Genomic DNA, 23,169 nt, shown 5'->3' with positions numbered 1-23,169 from the left:
CGCTGTACTGGAACAGCTTGGCTAGGGGTGCATAAGTTCTGAAGCATAAGTCTTCAGTACTATTGCCGAATATTGTCAAGGCTCATAGCCTTTGCAGTATCCATTGCCCTCAGTCATTTCTTGATATCACATGAGTGAATTGAATTGGCTGAAGACTGACATCTGTGATTTTGGGGACCTCCGAAGGACACCCAGATGGATCATCCACTCAGCACTTCTGGCTGAAGATTGTTGCAAATGCCTCAGCCTTGTCTCTTGCACTGGCATCTTGTGCTGGATTCCTCCATCATTGAGGATGGGCATATTTGGGGGCCTCCTCCACTATCATTTACGACTGGATGTGACAGGACTGCAGACCTTAGATCTGATTTGATGCCTGTGGGAATGTTTAGCCCAAAGGACTCTTCAGGTGAACGAGTAGGTCACAGCCTCCGGTGTGTGTGCTCAAACATCCCCTGATCCCTGAGAATTGTGTATCTACTGGTGCACGCCAAACCCTTACCTCAAATCACTGTTCTCTGTTTTCCAAGAATTTCCAAATTCATTGTCGCTCCTCGCTCTTTGACCAGTGGGCAAGACCTTGTCGTCCGTCAGGTTGCCATTAAAATTCCCACACATCCCACACAATCTGTTGGCGTACTCTGGCCCGACTCTCACCAGCACAGTGCTCCGTCCATCGTAATGCACCTCGACATTGTTCACTGCGTCGACCACAATAAAACCATCCACGTGGGAGATTGTGGCCAAAGAGGGGATATTGTGGGGGGTCAAAACAGTTGTTCCATTGACCTGATAACACAAAAGTGAGGCCAGCCTCGGTTGACTTGTGCTTTTCTGAAAACTGCAAACAGACTTAATTCAAAGAGGCCATCACCTCCTGCCCAAACTGCAGCTAATCCCATGACAGTGGAGAAAATGTTTCTGCAACAAATTATAGTTAGTGGAGGATAGTTATGAAGAAATAATGGGCGGGATTCTCCGGTCTGCCAGCTGCATTTCCCTGCGGCATGCGCCCCCGCAGGCACCGGGATTCACCGGTCTGCCAGCTGCATTTCCCTGCGGCATGCGCCCCCGCCGGCACTCTCCGGTCTGCCAGCTGCATTTCCCTGCGGCATGCGCCCCCGCAGGCACCGGGATTCTCTGGTTTGCCAGCTGCATTTCCCTGCGGCATGCAACCCCGCCGGCACCGGGATTCACCGGTCTGCCAGCTGCATTTCCCTGCGGCATGCGCCCCCGCCGGCACCGGGATTCTCCGGTCTGCCAGCTGCATTTCCCTGCGGCATGCGCCCCCGCCGGCACCGGGATTCACCGGTCTGCCAGCTGCATTTCCCTGCGGCATGCGCCCCCGCCGGCACTCTCCGGTCTGCCAGCTGCATTTCCCTGCGGCATGCGCCCCCGCCGGCACCGGGATTCTCCGGTCTGCCAGCTGCATTTCCCTGCGGCATGCGCCCCCGCCGGCACCGGGATTCTCCGATCTGCCAGCTGCATTTCCCTGCGGCATGCGCCCCCGCCGGCACCGGGATTCTCCCTTCCTGCAGTCGGCCAATGGGATTTCCCATTGTGGCCACCCCACGGCGTTGGGAAACCAGCGAGCATTGCCGGCGGGCCAGAGGATCCCGCCGATGGAGAATTCCGTTTAATGTATCAGGACAGCTCTGATCCCCACACTTTTCCAGCGATATTCTGATCTTGGAGGGAGCACAGTGTCTACACAGTAGCCTCGTAACCCCGGGAATTTAGAAGGTTAACGTGGGGGGGTTTGATTGAAGCATTCAAGATATTAAGGGGAAACAGATAGGGGGCGATAGTCAGAAACAATTTACACTTGTTGTGGGGGGGTGGGGGGAAGTCTCAGTCCGGGCGGACTCTAAAATTGTGAGGCAGCCCTTTCAGGAGTGAAATAGGAAACATTTATACGCACACACAGGCAGGGGGAATGATTGGAGTACTCAACAACTGATCAATTGTCAATTTTAAATCTCAGATTGAGAGATTTCTGTTTTGAAAAGGTTCACAGTGAATGGTAAGCAGACACGAGGGGGCTGAATGGGCCTCCTCCCGTTCCTGTGTAACAGGTTCATCGGCTGAATGGGCCTCCTCCTGTTCCTGTGTAACAGGATCGAGGGGCTGAATGGGCCTCCTCCTATTCCTGTGTAACATGCCAGAGGGGACTGAGTGGGTCTCCTCCTGTTCCTGTCTAACAGGCTCAAGGGGAGCTGAATGGACCTCCACCTGTTCCTGTGCAACAGGCTCAAAGGGACCGATTGGGTCTCCTCCTGTTCTTGTGCAACAGGCTCGAGGGGGGCTGAATGGACCTTTCCTGTTCCTGTGTAACAAACCTGAGGGGGTTGAATGGACCTCCACCTGTTCCTGTGTAACACACTCGAAGGGAGTGAATTGGTCTCCTCCTGTTTGTGTGACCAGCTCGAGGGGAGCTTAATTGGCCTCCACCTGTTCCTGTTTAATTCTTCCGATTCAGATTCTGATCCAATCTCCATTTGAAAGCCTTGATTAAATCTGCCTCCCCTCCCCCTGATCCTAACCACTCGCTGTGTGAAAATGTTTCTCCTTGTGTCGCCCTTGCTTCGGTCACCAATCAGCTTCAATCAGTGTCCTCTCTGGTTCTCGATCCCTCCACCAACGGGAACAGGTTTCCGTCCCTTCTCTGTCCCTGGCCCCCATCGTGACGTTGAGCACCTTGATCAAATTTCCTCTTGACCTTCGGACAATAGAATCCCTGTGGTGCAGAGGAGATTATTTGGCCCATTGATTTTGCACCATCAGAAAGGGACCGCACCCTAACTCCATTACCCACCTAACCTGCACATCTTTGGACTGTGGAAGGAAACCAGAGCACCCGCACAAAACTCACTCAGACACGAGGAGAACCTCTACAGACAATCACCCGAGGACGGAATTGAACCCGGGTCCCTGGCGCTATGAGGTAACAGTGCTAACCACTGTACCACCTACTCGTCTCCAATTTGAATAACCCAGATCCATATCCCAAGAATGAATGTAAATTGTTGTGTCAATGAATAGCTACCGTAGCCGGAACAAAACTCACCAGTATACCTCTCCCGTTCTCTATGGTGATATGAACACCCAGGAGGTAGACATGTACACGGGACACAAAGGACACCAGGTTGTTGCGGCGGTGCTGGTTCTCCGCAGTCACTCGGAACCAGGGAACCGATGAAGGGTTACAAACTTTGGCAATGTCATAGTCACAGGTTCCCTGGAAATGAGCCAACGCACCGTCAAAGGTCAGATAGTGCGGGTCACCAGTCACGGTGCAACTTCGGAAAGAGCTGAAGCAGCCTCGCTGACCCTTCCTGGTGGTACATTCCTCAGTCCGACCGCAGCCTGCAGGGACACATCTGACATTGCCCCTCGCAAAACACTGGCATCTGGATCTGCAGTTGTCTGTCAACACTGCCTCTCCTACCTGCGAAGGAAATCCAGCTCTCGGTTAATGTCAGCGGCATTTCTTCAATCTATTAAATATTCACCAGTTTCGCATCATTCCCTGACTCCCCCGCCGCCCCCCCCCCCCCCCCCCCCACCCACCCCTCAGCTCCTCATGGTCACCAGCAGCAGCGCCACCTTGCGATCAGCTGTGAACCTACCTTCAGGTAAACACCATTGTGGAAACATCCGCACTGGTTGGGGGAGACACAACTGTCTCCGCTCCTCAGATAGCCATTGTTGCAGAAACAGCCCTCAGAACATCTCAGATCACAGGATGACGAGACAGAGACATTGACACAATTCTCATGACATGGATTCCCACAAACCTCGAAATGACTGTTTTCAGGGCATCGGACACCTGGAGAAAAAGACAGGAAGAGAAAAATATGGACACAAGATTATAGGAGCAGAAGGAGGCCATTTGGAGGCTTAACGTGTCCTCGCCTCCAAAGGAGCATCATAGCTTACGCCATTCCGCTGCCTTTTCCCCGTACCCCTGCTCATTGTTTCAGTTCAAATAAACATTTAATGCTCCCTTGAGTGCCCATATTGAACCTCTCTCTGCCACACTTCCAGGTAGAATAATCAAGACACCAACTACTCACCGTGTGAAAATATTTATTCTCACATCACATTTGCTTCTTTTGCAAATCGCTTTCATCGGTTCCCTCTCGTTCTTGATCCTCTTATGAACAGGAACAGTTTCTCCCCATTGACTCTGACCAGCCCTCTGATGATTTTGAACATCTCGATCATATCTTCTCTCAGTCTCCTTCTCTCCAAGGAGAATAGTCCCAACTCTCCAATCTGTCCTCATTACTGAAGATTCTCATCCCTGGAACCATTCTTGTAAACCGCCTCTGAACTCGCTCCAATGTGTTCACATTTTGTCTTAAGTGTGGAGCCCAGAACTGTGCACAATATTCCAGCTGAGGTCTAACTGGTGTCTTTTATAGGTTCAGTATAACCTCCTTGGTTCTGTACTCTGTGTCCCTATTAATAAATCCCAGAATACTATCTGCTTTATTAACTGCTCCCTCCACCTTTCCTGCTACCATCAATAATCTCTGCACAGATACACCCAGGTCCCTCTGCACCTGCTCCATTAAAGGTTGTTACAGGCTGAACAGTGTTACCCGGACAGTGAACAGAAACTTGTGACACTGATTAGGTTGATCTCTCCAAACATATTTTCTCACCACAGCCTGTTGCATTTCTCCAGTCTTCGATTGAGACACCTCTTCTCTGACACTCGGCTACGTAAGATTCAATGGCCTGACAGAGTGTCTCGTGCATTCCGGCCAATGCGCACAGATCAAAGATGCAGTTTTCAGAGTACGTTGTTGGGCTCAGCACCGAGTGACATTGGCGGAAAGGCCCACGGGTGTTGGTCAAAACCCCGCAGGAACTTTCTGAGGTGTAGACACGGCGATCAGCTTCGGTGCACAAGGGGCTGGGTAAGCCGGGATCATCCCTGCACGAAGCTCCAGAGGTTGCTGTTTTCCAGCTGTTCCCAAATGCCGAGGCTGTAGACAATGTGGTGCCATTGGGGGAGAGGAAATCATCAACCCCGTCTCCGTTGAAGTTTCCGCATAGTCCACACAGAGAGCCGGAGTAGATGCCGGGAACCGACACCACCGCGTAATGGTTCCAGTCATAGGAGACACGGAGGCCAAAATCTGTCTGCAGTAACGCCGCTGATCCGCTTTGGGAAAGGATAATTTTCCCAGATTCTAAGCTGACTGGTAAATTAAAGGCCTCAGCATTTACCTGTTAACATGGAGACACAATGAGAAACTGAGTCAGATATGGAAATATAAGATCAACTAATTAATCCCCTGCAGAGAAATGTCTGTGCAAATCATCCTGAAATCTACCATTAGTCTGGTCAGACTTTCAGATAAATGAATCTCTCCAAACTACACTGCCTCGATTTTATACATACAAACTAATGAATTAAATGAATTTACTAAATGAATATTTTTCGTCAGTATTCACTCAGGAAAAAGATAATGTTGTGGAGGAGAATGCTGAGCCCCAGGCTAATAGAATAGATGGCATTGAGGTACGTAGGGAAGAGGTGTTGGCAATTCTGGACAGGCTGAAAATAGATAAGTCCCCGGGACCTGATGGGATTTATCCTAGGATTCTATGGGAGGCCAGGGAAGAGATTGCTGGACCTTTGGCTTTGATTTTTATGTCATCATTGGCTACAGGAATAGTGCCAGAGGACTGGAGGACAGCAAATGTGGTCCCTTTGTTCAAAAAGGGGAGCAGAGACAACCCCGGCAACTATAGACCGGTGAGCCTCACGTCTGTAATGGGTAAAGTCTTGGAGGGGATTATAAGAGACAAGATTTATAATCATCTAGATAGGAATAATATGATCAGGGATAGTCAGCATGGCTTTGTGAAGGGTAGGTCATGCCTCACAAACCTTATTGAGTTCTTTGAGAAGGTGACTGAACAGGTAGATGAGGGTAGAGCAGTTGATGTGGTGTATATGGATTTCAGCAAAGCGTTTGATAAGGTTCCCCACGGTAGGCTATTGCAGAAAATACGGAGGCTGGGGATTGAGGGTGATTTAGAGATGTGGATCAGAAATTGGCTAGCTGAAAGAAGACAGAGGGTGGTGGTTGATGGGAAATGTTCAGAATGGAGTACAGTCACAAGTGGAGTACCACAAGGATCTGTTCTGGGGCCGTTGCTGTTTGTCATTTTTATCAATGACCTAGAGGAAGGCGCAGAAGGGTGGGTGAGTAAATTTGCAGACGATACTAAAGTCGGTGGTGTTGTCGACAGTGTGGAAGGATGTAGCAGATTACAGAGGGATATAGATAAGCTGCAGAGCTGGGCCGAGAGGTGGCAAATGGAGTTTAATGTAGAGAAGTGTGAGGTGATTCACTTTGGAAGGAATAACAGGTATGCGGAATATTTGGCTAATGGTAAAGTTCTTGAAAGTGTGGATGAGCAGAGGGATCTAGTGGTCCATGTACATAGATCCCTGAAAGTTGCCACCCAGGTTGATAGGGTTGTGAAGAAGGCCTATGGAGTGTTGGCCTTTATTGGTAGAGGGATTGAGTTCCGGAGTCGGGAGGTCATGTTGCAGCTGTACAGAACTCTGGTACGGCCGCATTTGGAGTATTGCGTACAGTTCTGGTCACCGCATTATAGGAAGGACGTGGAGGCTTTGGAGCGGGTGCAGAGGAGATTTACCAGGATGTTGCCTGGTATGGAGGGAAAATCTTATGAGGAAAGGCTGATGGACTTGAGGTTGTTTTCGTTGGAGAGAAGAAGGTTAAGAGGAGACTTAATAGAGGCATACAAAATGATCAGGGGGTTGGATAGGGTGGACAGTGAGAGCCTTCTCCCGCGGATGGATATGGCTGGCACGAGGGGACATAACTTTAAACTGAGGGGTAATAGATATAGGACAGAGGTCAGAGGTAGGTTCTTTACGCAAAGAGTAGTGAGGCCGTGGAATGCCCTACCTGCTACAGTGGTGAACTCGCCAACATTGAGGGCATTTAAAAGTTTATTGGATAAACATATGGATGATAATGGCATAGTGTAGGTTGGATGGCTTTTGTTTCGGTGCAACATCGTGGGCCGAAGGGCCTGTACTGCGCTGTATTGTTCTATGTTCTATGTTCTAAACTGCACAAAGAAACATGGAAAATAGGAACGCCAGTGGGGCCATGGAGCGAGTGGTCGCACATTTGGTGGCTCCCACTTGAGGTGGAATTATTTGGTCCTTCCCCACCCGATTTGAGGGGTATATGATGGCAAAAGGCGCATGAGCACAGAGGGAATGTAATACTTCTCTGGTGGGACCGGTTTATGGCTTACCAGATGAGGAGTGTAATGAGCAAGAGGCAACAGCTTGACCAAGAGATTAATAAAGGTGCGACACAGTAAAAAATGGTGGAAAGTGTGTGCGTGGGTGGGAGGGGGGGGGGGCAGCATTCTCCTCCCAGTGGTCTAGGGAGCAGCTGGTGAACTTTCTCTCCTGCAAGTTCCAGCAGCAAAGGATGGAGGCCTCAGAGGACCTGGCTAAGGTGGTGGAGCTGCTGAGGGCGATGCTGATGAGCAGTCAAAAAAGGCTGAGGGAGAAGCTAGAGTATCTCGATAACTGCTCCAGGAAGCAAAATCACCGGATTGTGAGATCACTGAGGGTATTGAAGGAGTGCAGGCCACCAAGTATATGGTGAACATGTTGGAGAAGCTGATAGGGAGGGGGTCTTTGACTGTCCTCTCGAGGTGGACTGAGCGCACAGGGCGCTGAGGCGGAGGCTGCAAGCAGGGGACCCGCCAAAGGCAATGGTGGTGCGGCTGCATCGTTTTCTTGATAAGGAGAAGGTTGTGAGATGGGCGAGGCAGACAAAGAAGTGCACCTGGGAGAAGAACGAGTTGCCTATTCATTAAGACCTGGAAGCAGAGTTGGCCAAACGGAGAGCCGGTTGCAACCAAATCAAGGCTGCTGCCTACAAGAAAGGGATAAAGTTTGGGGTTTTGTACCCGACTTGTCTGTGGGTTACGGACCAGAACCAAGAGTTGTATTTTGATTGGTCGGAGGAGGCGAAGGATTTTATGAGAGACTATGGACTGGGAGGAGTGTAAGGACATTGAACTTTGGAGTTGTGCTGTGTATAGAATATGGGCAAACAGGGTGGGTGGATTGGTGAAGGTTACAGTGAAGGGTGGGTGAAGGGGAGTGTGCCTTTGTTTTTTTCTTGTATGGTTGTTGTTTGGGGTGATGGGTGTTGAAGTTGGATTGGGGGGGGCTAAGGGATAGCCAGAGGCCCCAGCCAGGCCACCGTGCTAGCTAGTTGGACTAGTTAACAGGAGTGAAGAGGGGGGGGTGTTGTCAGGAGGAGGGAGTGGGTGAGAGGGGATTGGGTTGGTTGTTTGTTTGTTTATGGGGAGGGGGGCGAGGTGGGAGGTGGGATTGGACGTGGGTGTAGTTGGTGTGGCGCAGTTGGTGAGGGGGGTCACCTTGGGGTGGGCCCGGAAGAGTGCGAGACGTGTGCCGGGGGAGCTGGCTGAAGAAGAGTGATGGCTGAACGGTATGGAAGGGAGACGGGGAGCCCCCGACCCAGTTGATGACATGGAATGTGCGGGGTTGAATGGGCCGGTTAAACGGTCGCGTGTTTTTGCACACTTGAGTTTGAAGGTGGATGTTGTGATTCGTCAGCAGACACACCTGAAGCTGGGAGATTAGATGAGGCTGAGGAAGGGATGGGTGGGGAACATGTTCCACTCGGGGTTGGACATGAAAACCAGGAGTGTGACGGTGCTGATCAACAAGAAACTGGCTTTTGAACTTGGCAGGATTGTAGCTGGCCCTGGGGGAAGATGCGTGATAGTTAGTGGGAAGCTGGAGGGGTTGACTGGTGGTTCTGCTGAATGCGTATGCCCCAAATTGGGACAATGTGGATTTCTTGAGGCGGGTATTAGCGAAGATTCAGAACTGGAACACACACCAGCTGATAATGGGGGCGGTTTTAACACGGTCTTTGAAGTTTTCAGCTGTGGCGAAAGAGTTGACGGGGTTCATGGACCATATGGGGGGGCAGACTTGTGGCGGTTTGGGAGGCTGGGGGTCAAAGGAGTTCTCGTAGTTTTCACATGTACTCCCAGATTGCCGTTTTTGCAATGTATGAGGCGCTATTGGCACGGGAGGACGATTTGGAGTATTTGGCAATCGTGATTTCTGACCATGCATCTCTGGGTGGATTTGCGGGACAAATGAGGCAGATGAGGGGATGCGAGAGGGTGAGAGGGTAAGGGCAGCCATCCAAAGCCATGTTTGGCTGAACAACATGGGACCGGACCAGACAGGGGTTGTGTAGGGGAGGCAGCTGTCGACGAATGTGCACAGGTTGCCCAATGTTACTTTGATGCTCTCAGAGGGCAGGAGGTAGAAGTGGTGGTGCAATTGATGAGGAGAAGGCTTTTGATTGGGTGGAGTGGGCGTTTTTGTTGGAGGTGCTGGGCCGGTTCAGGTTTTCCCAGAGATTTGTGGATCGGGTTCGGCTGCTGAACAGGGCGCCGATGGCATGTCCAGAAGAACAGGACGACTTCGGGATACCTTGGTTTGAATCAGGGGACAAGGCAGAGGTGCCCTATCTCCCCGCGACTTCTTACTCTGGCGATAATTTTGCCCAGTTTTGGTCCCCTTATTTGAGGAAAGATGCAGTGGCAATTCAGAAGAGGTTCACTAGGTTGATTCTGGGGGTTTGTCGTATGAAGGGTGATTGAACACTTTAGGCTGATTCTCTCGAGGTTTAGAAGAATGAGGGGAGATCAAATTGAGGTATACGAGGTGATGAAAGGTGTGGATAAAATAGATGTGGAGTGAGTGCTTCCTCTTTTGGGGCATTCTAGAACGAGAGGTCATCGTCTTAGGATAAGAGGTAGCAAATTTAAAACAGATGAGGAGAAACTACTTCTCCAAAGGATTGTGAATCTGTGGAATTCACTATCCCAGTGGATGCTGGGACAGTGAGCAAACGAAGGAGGAGTTACACAGATTTTTAATTGGAAAATGGGTTGAAGCATTATGGAGAACGGGCAGGATGGTGGAGTTAAGCCAAAGAGAAAATGCTGGAAATGCTGGAATGTACTCTGGGATAACGCACGCTGCAACTGGATGCAGCTTTAACCAAAAGATACTCCAGACCTTGAAGTTAGTTCAATCTGATTTATTGAACCAGTAGCACAGTTAGCACAGTTCTCTATGAGTTCGACTCTCTGCTAACCCAAGTGTGGTTACTCTGTCTGAACCGAACCAGACTAGCTCTTAGCCATGTGCTGGAGGTGTGATACTGTACATACACCCTGACTCACTCTGTAGATGTTCATCAGTGAAAAGAGGTGGAGTGTGAGCACCTCGTGCCTTTTATAGTGAGATACCACCCTGAGTGTTCTGCCTGCTCATTGGTCATGTCCTGTTCTCTGTCTTCATTAGCTGCCTGTCTGTATATCATTATCTGCATGTCTGCATATCATGAATCTCCCTTTTTAAAAAATGTTTTGTTGGCATATGGGAACGTACTTACATGTGGTGGCATATATTAACATATTTACAAGCGGTGGCATATGTGAATGTATTTACATGTGAAGACAGCTGTCTAATGTGAGAAAACAGAACATAGCAAACAAAACAAATGTTCATAAGTCCAGTCTCTGGGGCTTGCGTCTGATCCTTGTCGACCGCCGGAGAGGTGGTGGTGGGGATGACGGCGCCGTGACAGGAGTGATGGAAGCCTGACTGGTGGCCTCGTAGTTCGAGGTATCAGGAGGTAGCAAAACAACAGACGGAAACGGAGAAGAAAGCAGTTGCGGGCAGGCAACATTGCAGTGTCCGTCTGTCTCGTCGCACAACAGAACCATGCGCCATATGTACAACATACGAGCGGGGCGCAGCCTGTCGACAATGACAGCTGGAGCAGACGAGCCACCATCCTGTATCTTGATCCTGACAGTGTCTGCCGGGGATAACATGAGCAAATCGGTGGCATGAGCGTCATTTCATAGAATGTACAGTGCAGAAGGAGGCCATTCGGCCCATCGAGTCTGCACCGGCTCTTGTAAAGAGCACCCTATCCAAGGTCAACACCTCCATCCTATCCCCATAACCCAGTAACCCCACCCAACACTAAGGGCAATTTTGGACATTAAGGGCAATTTATCATGGCCAATCCACCTAACCTGCACATCTTTGGACTGTGGGAGGGAACCGGAGCACCCGGAGGAAACCCACGCACACACGGGGAGGATGTGCAGACTCCGCACAGACAGTGACCCAAACCGGAATCGAACCTGGGACCCTGGAGCTGTGAAGCAATTGTGCTATCCACAATGCTACTGTGCTGCCCATAACCCTGCTTTTGTTGGCTTCGGAGCTGCTGCACCTTCTGCAGCACCGGGAGGTGATCCAGGTTGGGCATGTGTATGGCTGGAAGTGTTGCCCGCAGGTCCAGGTTCATCAGGAGTTGAGCCGGTGACATGCCAGTGGACAGTGGGATTGCCCTGTACGCAAGCAGCGCGAGGTAGATGTCAGAAGCAAAATCCGCGGCCTTGCAGATGAGCTGTTCCACAATGTGCACCTTCCCATTGGACTGCGGATAGTGTGGGCTGGAAGTGACATGTTTGAAATGGTATGACTTGGCAAACATAGACCACTCGTGGCTGTTGAAGCACGGGCCATTGTCACTCATGACAGTGAGTGGGATACCATGCCTGGAGAACGTCTCCTTACAGGCCTTGATGACGGTCCGAGATGTGAGGTCTGAGAGCTTCACGACTTCAGGGTAATTGGAGAAATAGTCAACAATCAACATGTAGTCACGACCATCCGCACGAAAGAAATAGCTGCCAACCATGGGGAGGTCTCGATTTCATGCTGCTGGAGCGTCTCCTTGCTCTGCGCTGGCTGGAAGCGTTGACAGGTCGCACAGTTGAGGACCAGGTTCAAGATGTCCTGGCTAATACCGGGCCAGTAGACAGCCTGCCTGGCTCTGTGTCTGCACTTCTCGATGCCCAGGTGTCCCTCATGGATTTGGAGGAGCACCAAGCTCTGGAGGCTGAGTGGAATGACAATCCAGTCCAGCTTGAGGAGGATACCATCAATTACTGTCAAGTCATCCTTTACATTGTAAAATTGAGGGCACTGCCCTTTCTGTCAGCCATTGGCGAGGTGGTGCATGACACGCTGCAAGAGGGGGGGGGGTCTTTGGCTGTCTCCTTGCGGATACAAATCACCTTCTCATCAGACGGCAGGAGGGTGTTAGCACACAGCTGCACCTGTGATTCAATCTGCCGGATGATTTCCAACGGTTCACTAGGCAATGTGATGGAGCGGGACAATGCATCAGCGACGATTGCCAGGCGTGTACACTAAGTCAAAGTCGTACCTTCTTAGTTTGAGGAGGATGCGCTGCAACCGAGGTGTCATGTCGTTCAGGTCCTTGTGGATAATGTGGACCAGAGGCCTATGATCCGTTCCAACAGTGAATGTCGGCAGGCCATAGACATAGTCGTGAAACTTGAGAAAGCCAGTGAAAAGACCCAGGCATTCCTTCTCTATTTGCGCATACCTTGTTTCGGTGGGCGTCATGGCCCTCGATGCGTAGGCTACTGGTGCCCAGGATGAAGTATCAGCGCGTTGAAGCAGCACCTCACTGATGCCATCCTGGCTCGCATATGTCGAGATCTTCGTCTCCCTGTCTGGGTCGAAAAATGCCAAGACGGGTGCAGTGGTGAGCTTGGCTTTCAGCTCCAACCACTCTGCCTGATGTGCTGCCTTCCACTCAAAGTCAGTGGACTTTTTCACCACGTTTCGTAGGGCCGTTGTGGGTGAGGCCAGGTTTGGGATGAACTTGCCCAGAAAATTGACCGTGCCCAGGAAGCGCAACACCGCCTTCTTGTCTTCAGGGACCTTCATGGCTTCGATAGCCTGGACCTTGTCTGTGTCCGGGTGCACGCCCTGCTGAGAGATCTGGTCACCTAGGAACTTGTGTCGACATGCCAATGCAACATTTGAACCTGTTCAGCTTCAGGCCATTGGCATGGACATGGCGGAATACCTGCTGGAGATGGGAAACATGCTCTTCAGGGATCGTGGACCATATGATGATGCTTCCACGTACACAGGAACTCCTTCAATGCCCTCCATCATCTGCTCCATGATGCAATGGAAGATCTCCGATGCAGAAACAATGCCAAACGGCATGCAATTATAGCAGTATCTGTGTTGAAGGTACAGAGCCTTCTGCTGGACTCATCCAGCTGGATTTGCCAAAATCCATGTGACGCATCTAACTTGGTGAAAAAACGTGCGTGTGCCATCTCACTGGTGAGTTCCTCCCACTTCGGGATGGGGTAGTGTTCACGCATTATATTCTTCTTGAGATCCTTGGGATCAATGCAGATGCGCAGGTCTCCCGGAGGCTTTCTAACACATACCATTGAGCTGACCCAGTCAGTCCGTTCGGTTACCTTGGAAATGATGCCATGTTGCTGAAGATCCTTGAGCTGTGCCTTCAGACGCTCCGTCAGAGGAGCCGGGATCCGGCGTGGTGCGTGGACCACTGGCTTGGCATCAGGTCGTTGCAGAATCTTGTGTCAATATGGCAGCGTGCCCATCCCGCCGAACACATCTGGATACTGAGCGAGAATGTCGTCAATGCCGGCCTGAAGATCCACATTGGAGGATGTCGTTGTGTAAACCCCCTGCACGAGGTTCAGCTGCTTGCAGGCAGGATGCCCTGTCTGGCTTGACAATTTCAAAACGTACATGGGTGCTCCGGTTGGAGACGAGTAGATGGCAGGATCCCAGTGCCGTGATGGCATTTCCGTTGTAGTCCAGGAGCCTGCAGGAAGAACCTTGGGGGGGCTTCTTGATGCGTTTGAAATCTGCCTGTGAGAGGAGGTTGGCAGAAGCACCAGTGTCCAGCTTAAACTGGATGGAGCAGTGGTTGACCTGCATCACCGCACGCCATTCGTCCGCAGAATCCACAGCGAGGATGGATTGACTTTGTGATGAATTGGATGTGGCATATTCACATTTGGTAATGATGCCCACACAGTAGGTGGAGTACAGGCATTCTTCCTCTGGATCCGTTGTGCTGCCAGGATCAGAATCCTGTAATCGTTGTTGCACACTCTGAACGCGCCGTTGTCGGTATTAGGAGCGCTGGCCCCTGACTGGTGGTGCAGACCTGCACAAGGCTGCATAGCATCCAGGCTTCCCGCAGTTTAAACATTGCCTGCCTCTTGCAGGGCAGTGGTTCTTTAAGTGGGCGTTGCCGCAGTTCGAGAACGTCATGTCGTCGGCGTCCTGACGCTCTGCGGGTTGTCGCACACGCGCAGTGCGGATGTCGGCCACTTCGTTATCCTGTTCGCATCACGCATGCGTGGGGCCCCGGGAAAAGCATGCGAAATGGCCGCTTTCATCAATGCTGAGGCGCTGCATCCGGGAGATGGCCTGCACACTCTCTGCCTCATGGGAGGCAAGTTTCTCATTTTCAGCCGATTTGTACTGGGCATAGCGATTTTTGGCATGCTCATGCACTGTGCATGTTTCAGTCGCGACTGGCAGGGTCAGCTGCCTGATTTTCAGTAGCAGCTCTCTGAGGATCAGAGTGAACTCCCAAAACGATATGGTCTCTGATCATGGAGTCAGCAATATCACCAAAGTTGCAGGATAGCGCTAGCAGGCGGAGGTTAGTTAAGAAGGATTTGAAAGATTCATCTTTACCTTGTAGACGCTGTTTGAATATGTCGCTCTCGAAGATTTCATTGGTGCACACTTCACAGTGACTGTCAAACGTGTCCAGGATGGTCTGAAACTTTGTCTTGCCCTGGCCTTCGGTGAAGGGAAAAGAGTTGAAGAGTTTGATGGCTTGATCACCCGCTGTTGAGAGGAGAAGCGCGATCTTCCTTGCATCAGACGCACCCACGAGGTCTGAAGCTTCGATGTACAGCAGAAAGTTTTGCTTGAATGTCCGCCAGTTGGCACTGAGATTGCCGGAGGTCCTGAGCTGCTGAGGTGTCTGAATCTTCTCCATGATGCCGGGATACATTCGCTGGTCATCATGGAACAGACTGAGGTAAACCACCTAGATTAAGCAGTCACCTGGTAGCATGTCGTGTTATGTACTCTGAGATAACACAGGCTGCTACTGGATGCAGCTTTAACCAAAAGATATTCCAGACCTTGAAGTTAGTTCAATCTGATTTATTGAACCAGTAGCACAGTTAGCACAGTTCTCTATGAGGTCGACTCTCTGCTAAGTCAGTTTCAGCGGGAGCAGTGCGGAAGTGGCTGCTGGGAGGTAAGTCTGTCCTTTAAAAGCACTTGTCTTTGCAGGGGCAGGCCAGTCGATTTCGGCGGGAGAACAGCTGGTGAGTCAGTTTCAGCGGGAGCAGTGCGGAAGTGGCTGCTGGGAGGTAAGTCTGTCCTTTAAAAGCACTTGTCTTTGCAGGGGCAGGCCAGTCGATTTCGGCGGGAGTGGAGCTGGCTGGTTAGTCAATTTCAGCAGGAGCTGAGAATTTTTTTTTTTTTTTTAATTAGTGTTTTAGGCGGGAACAGGAAGTCGACCCGCGGACGTCTGGGAAGACCCTCACCAATAAATTCTGGTGGAGAGGAAACCCGAGACACTACACGTGTAGTGTCTCCCACCCGCCCTCCTCCTCTAACCTAATAACAAAACCCATTGGTCTGAGGTAAGGACCATATTTTATTATATTATTATTATTTTTTATAAAAAATTTAATTTAGTTGTTAGCCAGATCTTGGTAGAAAGTTAGAGGAATGGCAGGGAAGGGAGTGCAATGTTCCTCCTGCAGGATGTTTGAGGTGAGGGGTGCAGTTAGTGTCCCTGCTGATTTTACCTGCAGGAAGTGCTGCCATCTCCAGCTCCTCCAAGACCGAGTTAGGGAACTGGAGCTGGAGTTGGAAGAACTTCGGATCATTCGGGAGGCAGAAGGGGTCATAGATAGCAGCTTCAGGGAATTAGTTACACCAAAGATTGGAGATAGGTGGGTAACTGTAAGAGGGACTGGGAAAAAGCAGTCAGTGCAGGGATCCCCTGCGGTCGTTCCCCTGAGAAACAAGTATACCGCTTTGGATACTTGTGTGGGGGGGGGACTTACCAGGGGTAAGCCATGGGGTACGGGCCTCTGGCACGGAGTCTGTCCCTGTTGCTCAGAAGGGAAGGGGGGAGAGGAGCAGAGCATTAGTAATCTATAGTCAGGGGCACAGATAGGAGATTTTGTGGGAGCGTGAGAGACTCACGTTTGGTATGTTGCCTCCCAGGTGCAAGGGTACGTGATGTCTCGGATCGTGTTTTCCGGGTCCTTAGGGGGGAGGGGGAGCAGCCCCAAGTCGTGGTCCACATTGGCACTAACGATATAGGTAGGAAAGGGGACAAGGATGTCAGGCAGGCTTTCAGGGAGCTAGGATGGAAGCTCAGAACTAGAACAAACAGAGTTGTTATCTCTGGGTTGTTGCCTGTGCCACGTGATAGTGTGATGAGGAATAGGGAGAGAGAGCAATTAAACACGTGGCTACAGGGATAGTGCAGGCGGGAGGGATTCAGATTTCTGGATAACTGGGGCTCTTTCTGGGGAAGGTGGGACCTCTACAGACAGGATGGTCTACATCTGAACCTGAGGGGCACAAATATCCTGGGGGGGAGATTTGTTAGTGCTCTTTGGGGGGGGGTTTAAACTAATGCAGCAGGGGCATGGGAACCTGGATTGTAGTTTTAGGGTAAGGGAGAATGAGAGTATAGAGGTCAGGAGCACAGATTTGATGTCGCAGGAGGGGGCTAGTGTTCAGGTAGGTGGTTTGAAGTGTGTCTACTTCAATGCCCGGAGTATACGAAACAAGGTAGGGGAACTGGCAGCATGGGTTGGTACCTGGGACTTCGATGTTGTGGCCATTTCGGAGACATGGATAGAGCAGGGACAGGAATGGATGTTGCAGGTTCCGGGGTTTAGGTGTTTTAGTAAGCTCAGAGAAGGAGGCAAAAGAGGGGGAGGTGTGGCGCTGCTAGTCAAGAGCAGTATTACGGTGGCGGAGAGGATGCTAGATGGGGACTCTTCTTCCGAGGTAGTATGGGCTGAAGTTAGAAACAGGAAAGGAGAGGTCACCCTGTTGGGAGTTTTTTTATAGGCCTCCTAATAGTTCTAGGGATGTAGAGGAAAGGATGGCGAAGATGATTCTGGATAAGAGCGAAAGTAACAGGGTAGTTATTATGGGTGACTTTAACTTTCCAGATATTGACTGGAAAAGATATAGTTCGAGTACAATAGATGGGTCGTTTTTTGTACAGTGTGTGCAGGAGGGTTTCCTGAAACAATATGTTGACAGGCCAACAAGAGGCGAGGCCACGTTGGATTTGGTTTTGGGTAATGAACCAGGCCAGGTGTTGGATTTGGAGGTAGGAGAGCACTTTGGGGACAGTGACCACAATTCGGTGACGTTTACGTTAATGATGGAAAGGGATAAGTATACACCGCAGGGCAAGAGTTATAGCTGGGGGAAGGGCAATTATGATGCCATTAGACGTGACTTGGGGGGGATAAGGTGGAGAAGTAGGCTGCAAGTGTTGGGCACACTGGATAAGTGGGGCTTGTTCAAGGATCAGCTACTGCGTGTTCTTGATAAGTATGTACCGGTCAGGCAGGGAGGAAGGCGTCGAGTGAGGGAACCGTGGCTTACCAAGGAAGTGGAATCTCTTGTTAAGAGGAAGAAGGAGGCCTATGTGAAGATGAGGTGTGAAGTTTCGGTTGGGGCGATGGATAGTTACAAGGTAGCGAGGAAGGATCTAAAGAGAGAGCTAAGACGAGCAAGGAGGGGACATGAGAAGTATTTGGCAGGAAGGATCAAGGAAAACCCAAAAGCTTTCTATAGGTATGTCAGGAATAAGCGAATGACTAGGGAAAGAGTAGGACCAGTCAAGGACAGGGATGGGAAATTGTGTGTGGAGTCTGAAGAGATAGGCGAGATACTAAATGAATATTTTTCGTCAGTATTCACTCAGGAAAAAGATAATGTTGTGGAGGAGAATGCTGAGCCCCAGGCTAATAGAATAGATGGCATTGAGGTACGTAGGGAAGAGGTGTTGGCAATTCTGGACAGGCTGAAAATAGATAAGTCCCCGGGACCTGATGGGATTTATCCTAGGATTCTCTGGGAGGCCAGGGAAGAGATTGCTGGACCTTTGGCTTTGATTTTTATGTCATCATTGGCTACAGGAATAGTGCCATAGGACTGGAGGACAGCAAATGTGGTCCCTTTGTTCAAAAAGGGGAGCAGAGACAACCCCGGCAACTATAGACCGGTGAGCCTCACGTCTGTAGTGGGTAAAGTCTTGGAGGGGATTATAAGAGACAAGATTTATAATCATCTAGATAGGAATAATATGATCAGGGATAGTCAGCATGGCTTTGTGAAGGGTAGGTCATGCCTCACAAACCTTATTGAGTTCTTTGAGAAGGTGACTGAACAGGTAGATGAGGGTAGAGCAGTTGATGTGGTGTATATGGATTTCAGCAAAGCGTTTGATAAGGTTCCCCACGGTAGGCTATTGCAGAAAATACGGAGGCTGGGGATTGAGGGTGATTTAGAGATGTGGATCAGAAATTGGCTAGCTGATAGAAGACAGAGGGTGGTGGTTGATGGGAAATGTTCAGAATGGAGTACAGTCACAAGTGGAGTACCACAAGGATCTGTTCTGGGGCCGTTGCTGTTTGTCATTTTTATCAATGACCTAGAGGAAGGCGCAGAAGGGTGGGTGAGTAAATTTGCAGACGATACTAAAGTCGGTGGTGTTGTCGACAGTGTGGAAGGATGTAGCAGGTTACAGAGGGATATAGATAAGCTGCAGAGCTGGGCTGAGAGGTGGCAAATGGAGTTTAATGTAGAGAAGTGTGAGGTGATTCACTTTGGAAGGAATAACAGGTATGCGGAATATTTGGCTAATGGTAAAGTTCTTGAAAGTGTGGATGAGCAGAGGGATCTAGGTGTCCATGTACATAGATCCCTGAAAGTTGCCACCCAGGTTGATAGGGTTGTGAAGAAGGCCTATGGAGTGTTGGCCTTTATTGGTAGAGGGATTGAGTTCCGGAGTCGGGAGGTCATGTTGCAGCTGTACAGAACTCTGGTACGGCCGCATTTGGAGTATTGCGTACAGTTCTGGTCACCGCATTATAGGAAGGACGTGGAGGCTTTGGAGCGGGTGCAGAGGAGATTTACCAGGATGTTGCCTGGTATGGAGGGAAAATCTTATGAGGAAAGGCTGATGGACTTGAGGTTGTTTTCGTTGGAGAGAAGAAGGTTAAGAGGAGACTTAATAGAGGCATACAAAATGATCAGGGGGTTGGATAGGGTGGACAGTGAGAACCTTCTCCCGCGCATGGATATGGCTGGCACGAGGGGACATAACTTTAAACTGAGGGGTAATAGATATAGGACAGAGGTCAGAGGTAGGTTCTTTACGCAAAGAGTAGTGAGGCCGTGGAATGCCCTACCTGCTACAGTAGTGAACTCGCCAACATTGAGGGCATTTAAAAGTTTATTGGATAAACATATGGATGATAATGGCATAGTGTAGGTTAGATGGCTTTTGTTTCGGTGCAACATCGTGGGCCGAAGGGCCTGTACTGCGCTGTATTGTTCTATGTTCTATGTTCTAACCTAAGTGTGGTTACTCTGTCTGACTGAACCAGACTAGCTCTTAGCCACATGCTGGAGGTGTGGTACTGTAAATACACCCTGACTCACTCTGTAGATGTTCATCAGTGGAAAGAGGCAGAGTGTGAGCGCCTCGTGCCTTTTATAGTGAGATACCACCCCTGAGTGCCCTGCCTGCTCATTGGTCATGTCCTGTTCTCTGTGTTCATTAGCTGCCTGTCTGTATATCATAATTTGCATGTCTGTATATCATTATCTGCATGTCTGCATATCATGACACTCAGCAGGTCTGGCAGCATCTGTAGGGAGGGAAAAGAACTAACGGTTCGAGTCCAGGTGACCCTTTGTCAAAGCTGGTGGAATTTAAGGACAGGATAAGATCAGCCATGATCAAATGGTGGAGTAGACTTGATGGGCCAAATGGTCTAATTCTACTCCTACACCTCACAAAATTATGTTGGCAATGGCGCTCAGGGCGTCGAGGGGTTGGAAAGAGATTGAGTGGGGTGGGGTCAAGCCACTGTTTCATTGTACGCAGATGATTTTCTGCTACATATCTCCGACCCGGTCGGGAGTTTCAATAGGATTATGGAGATCCTGAGGGAATTTGGCTTTTTCTCTGGGTATACATTGAACATGGGGAAAAGCGAGGTGACACGGAGGCCGAGCTCTGTCTGCAGTAACGCCGCTGATCCACTTTGGGAAAGGGTAATTTACCCAGATTCTAATTCAGTGGTAAGTTAAAGGCCTCTCCATTTAACAGTTAACATGGAGGCACAATGATAAACTGAGATATGGAAATGTAAGATAAACTAATTAATCCCCTGCAGTTAAATGTCTGTGTAAATCATTCTGAAATCTACCATTAGCCTGGTCAGACTTTCAGACAAATCAATCACTTCAAACCTACACTAACTCGATTTTATACACAGAGAAACTGTACTTAGAAACATAGAATATAAGCAGGAAGAGGCTGTTTGATCCTTCAAGCCTTCTTCGCTGTTCATTATGTTCATGGCAGGTCATCTAACTCAATAGCTTATGCCCGCTTTCCAACCATATACTTGATCCCTTTCATCCATCGTGCTCTACCTAACTGCTTCTTGAAACATACTATGTTTTGGCTTCAACTACTTCCTTTGGTGACAACTTCCACAGGCCCCCACTCTCTGGGTGAAGCAATTTCTCCTAATCTCAGTCCCATATGTTCTCCCCCATATCCTAAAACGGTGATCCCTCGTTCTGGACTCCCCACCATCGGGAACTTCTTGTTGCATCCAGCCTAGTCCTCTGAGAACTTTAGAAATTTCTATGAAAGCCCCGATTGTATCGGTCATGAAAGTCACCAAGTGATTTCCATTTGAATAACAATGATAATTGGTACATCGAACATCGGGAAAGTCTCCATTGGGTTGTCTATGCCAAACCCACGTGCTCTCATTTCCTTACTATCACTTTGTGTGTGACCTTATTGGAAGTCTTCAGAAAATACAACTGACACGCATACACTATTAACATTATCGATACAGCTAGTTATATACTAAAAAACCTCAATTCAATCATAAATCTATGTTCACTCTATCCAATCGTACTATTATGTTCAAAGTGTTCATTTGTAACATTGTTTGTTGTAGATACTGGGGTAGAGTCATGCCTGCTACTGAGGTCAGGCTAACATATCTGATGTTCAACATTTTCTTCTTTTCATAAATATTGGGATACATTGGGTTCCTCTTCATTTGTGACATGGGGTCACTGACTGAGCCTGTGCTCATCACCCATCACTAATTACAGTGGAATTCACTGATATGCTGGACCATTTCAGAGGAATCATCCCCCATTAGAGCACGGTACGGGCAACATCCATCTGAAGAGTGTTTCAGGGCCCATGCCCTGCACGGGGCAAATGTTTAACACCCCAAGGCCCACACCTCGCTCATCTGCCTCTCTCCATGACTCTACCTCAGCAGCCAGAGCTGATCATGTTGTAGTCAGGATCAGGCTTCAGCTCAGCACAATCAAACTCACAAACCAGAGAGCATCAGCACTGTGCCATCCCTGAACTATGAGCCTCTCACTCAGGTGTGGAGGTCTCCGAGGACATTTATTTCAACCTCCATATCGTCCAACCAGAACTTAGTTCACCAGCTCATTGTTATAGTCTAAAACTCAGGATTTACAGATGTTGCTTCTATTTACCTGAACTCTGCCAGTTTGACCTCTCGACACCTGGATCTGGTATCCGTACACCTGGATCTCAACTAGACGTGTCCAGGACACGGCACTGGAGCCTCGGTGATCGTTCTCCACCTCAATGTTGAACATGGTGAGATTCCCAGCTGCTCCGCAGTACTTACTGAAGGTGTATTTACAAGTTCCTTGGAAATCAAATGTTCTCCTGTCAAAAGTGAAATAATGGGGGTCACCGGAGGCCGAGCAGGTGCCACGTTCTTTGGGATAGCAGCCACGCGCTCCGTCCACAAGGCGGCAGTCTTCATGGACACTGCACCTGAAATCTTCACAATTCATGCCAATGGTGGCGTTCCAGCAGGTACATTTCCTACTGCAGCTTTCCGTTAGGATGACACTCTCACCTTTGCTGTAATAATGACCTTGGAATGAGCAGCCACACTGACTCAGAGCCACACACCGACTGCCGCTCAGGATGTAGCCATCATCGCACTGACAGCTCTCTATACAAGGCTGGCCACAACGTAAATGTGCCATTGTATCGGCGCAACTGGCGGGACAAGCGGAGCTACAGCTGTTATAGTGACTGTGCATCGGGCAGGCAATTTCTGAAACACACAAACACACGGGGTTACAGTAAAGAACAGTGACAGGCAAACGTGTCATTTCACTCATTTCTTTCCCCATAAAGTCTTTGAAAGCAGCAATCACTCGCTCACCATTAGTCTCCAAGATTGACCTTCAACCACCGTCTCACTCAATCCTTTAGACTAATGTTTATGAGGTGAGTTTAATCATCGTTATTATACAGGTTTGGTTCAATGAGTATTGAGCTGATTATCAGTTCATTGTATGTGAACAAATTATATCAAAACAGAGACTGGACTGAGCAGATTGCTGAAAACCCAGAATGGGTCTACTCTAATTGGTCATTATATCAAAATGATGGATTTATTGTGAAAGATTGACTCCCAACTGTTCCAATCTGTGGGTGTAAATCCGATCATTATCAATTTCTGCATTTAATTCATGAATCACAGAATCAGAGAATTCTGGCGGTGCAGAAGTAGACCATTATCCCATTGTGTCTACACTGACTCTCCAGACCAGCATCCTGACATAGTGCCGTTCCCCTGACATTTCCCCGTACCCTGTACTTTGTGTCGATTCAAATAATCATCGAATGGCCTCTCTAATGCCTCTATGGAACCTACCTACACCAAACTTAAGAGGCCGAACATTCCAGACCCCAACCTGTGAAAAACATTATTCTCACATCACATTTGTTTATTTGACAAATC

The 23,169-nt window shown here is 49.4% G+C and overlaps 2 protein-coding genes across 2 annotated transcripts in view; both read right to left on the bottom strand.

Moving 5' to 3' along the window:
* The window catches only part of LOC140387053 (alpha-tectorin-like), a 37,588-nt gene extending 16,135 nt beyond the window's left edge, over nucleotides 1–21,453 (bottom strand). Inside the window, exons 1-5 of the mRNA XM_072470064.1 lie at nucleotides 21,271–21,453; nucleotides 4,671–5,241; nucleotides 3,630–3,829; nucleotides 3,068–3,448; nucleotides 503–789 (exon numbers count right to left, since the gene is read on the bottom strand). Coding sequence (XP_072326165.1) covers nucleotides 503–789; nucleotides 3,068–3,448; nucleotides 3,630–3,829; nucleotides 4,671–5,241; nucleotides 21,271–21,453 — 1,622 coding nt within the window. The remainder of the gene's footprint in view (nucleotides 1–502; nucleotides 790–3,067; nucleotides 3,449–3,629; nucleotides 3,830–4,670; nucleotides 5,242–21,270) is intronic.
* A 394-nt stretch (nucleotides 21,454–21,847) lies between these two features.
* The window catches only part of LOC140387052 (IgGFc-binding protein-like), a 125,669-nt gene continuing 124,347 nt past the window's right edge, over nucleotides 21,848–23,169 (bottom strand). Inside the window, exon 34 of the mRNA XM_072470063.1 lies at nucleotides 21,848–22,476. Coding sequence (XP_072326164.1) covers nucleotides 21,848–22,476 — 629 coding nt within the window. The remainder of the gene's footprint in view (nucleotides 22,477–23,169) is intronic.

The sequence above is a fragment of the Scyliorhinus torazame genome, chromosome 12 (assembly GCF_047496885.1).
Source record: "Scyliorhinus torazame isolate Kashiwa2021f chromosome 12, sScyTor2.1, whole genome shotgun sequence".
NCBI lineage: Eukaryota > Metazoa > Chordata > Chondrichthyes > Carcharhiniformes > Scyliorhinidae > Scyliorhinus > Scyliorhinus torazame.
Note: the sequence above shows the minus strand (reverse complement) of the source record. Positions and strands in the feature narration are given on the sequence as shown.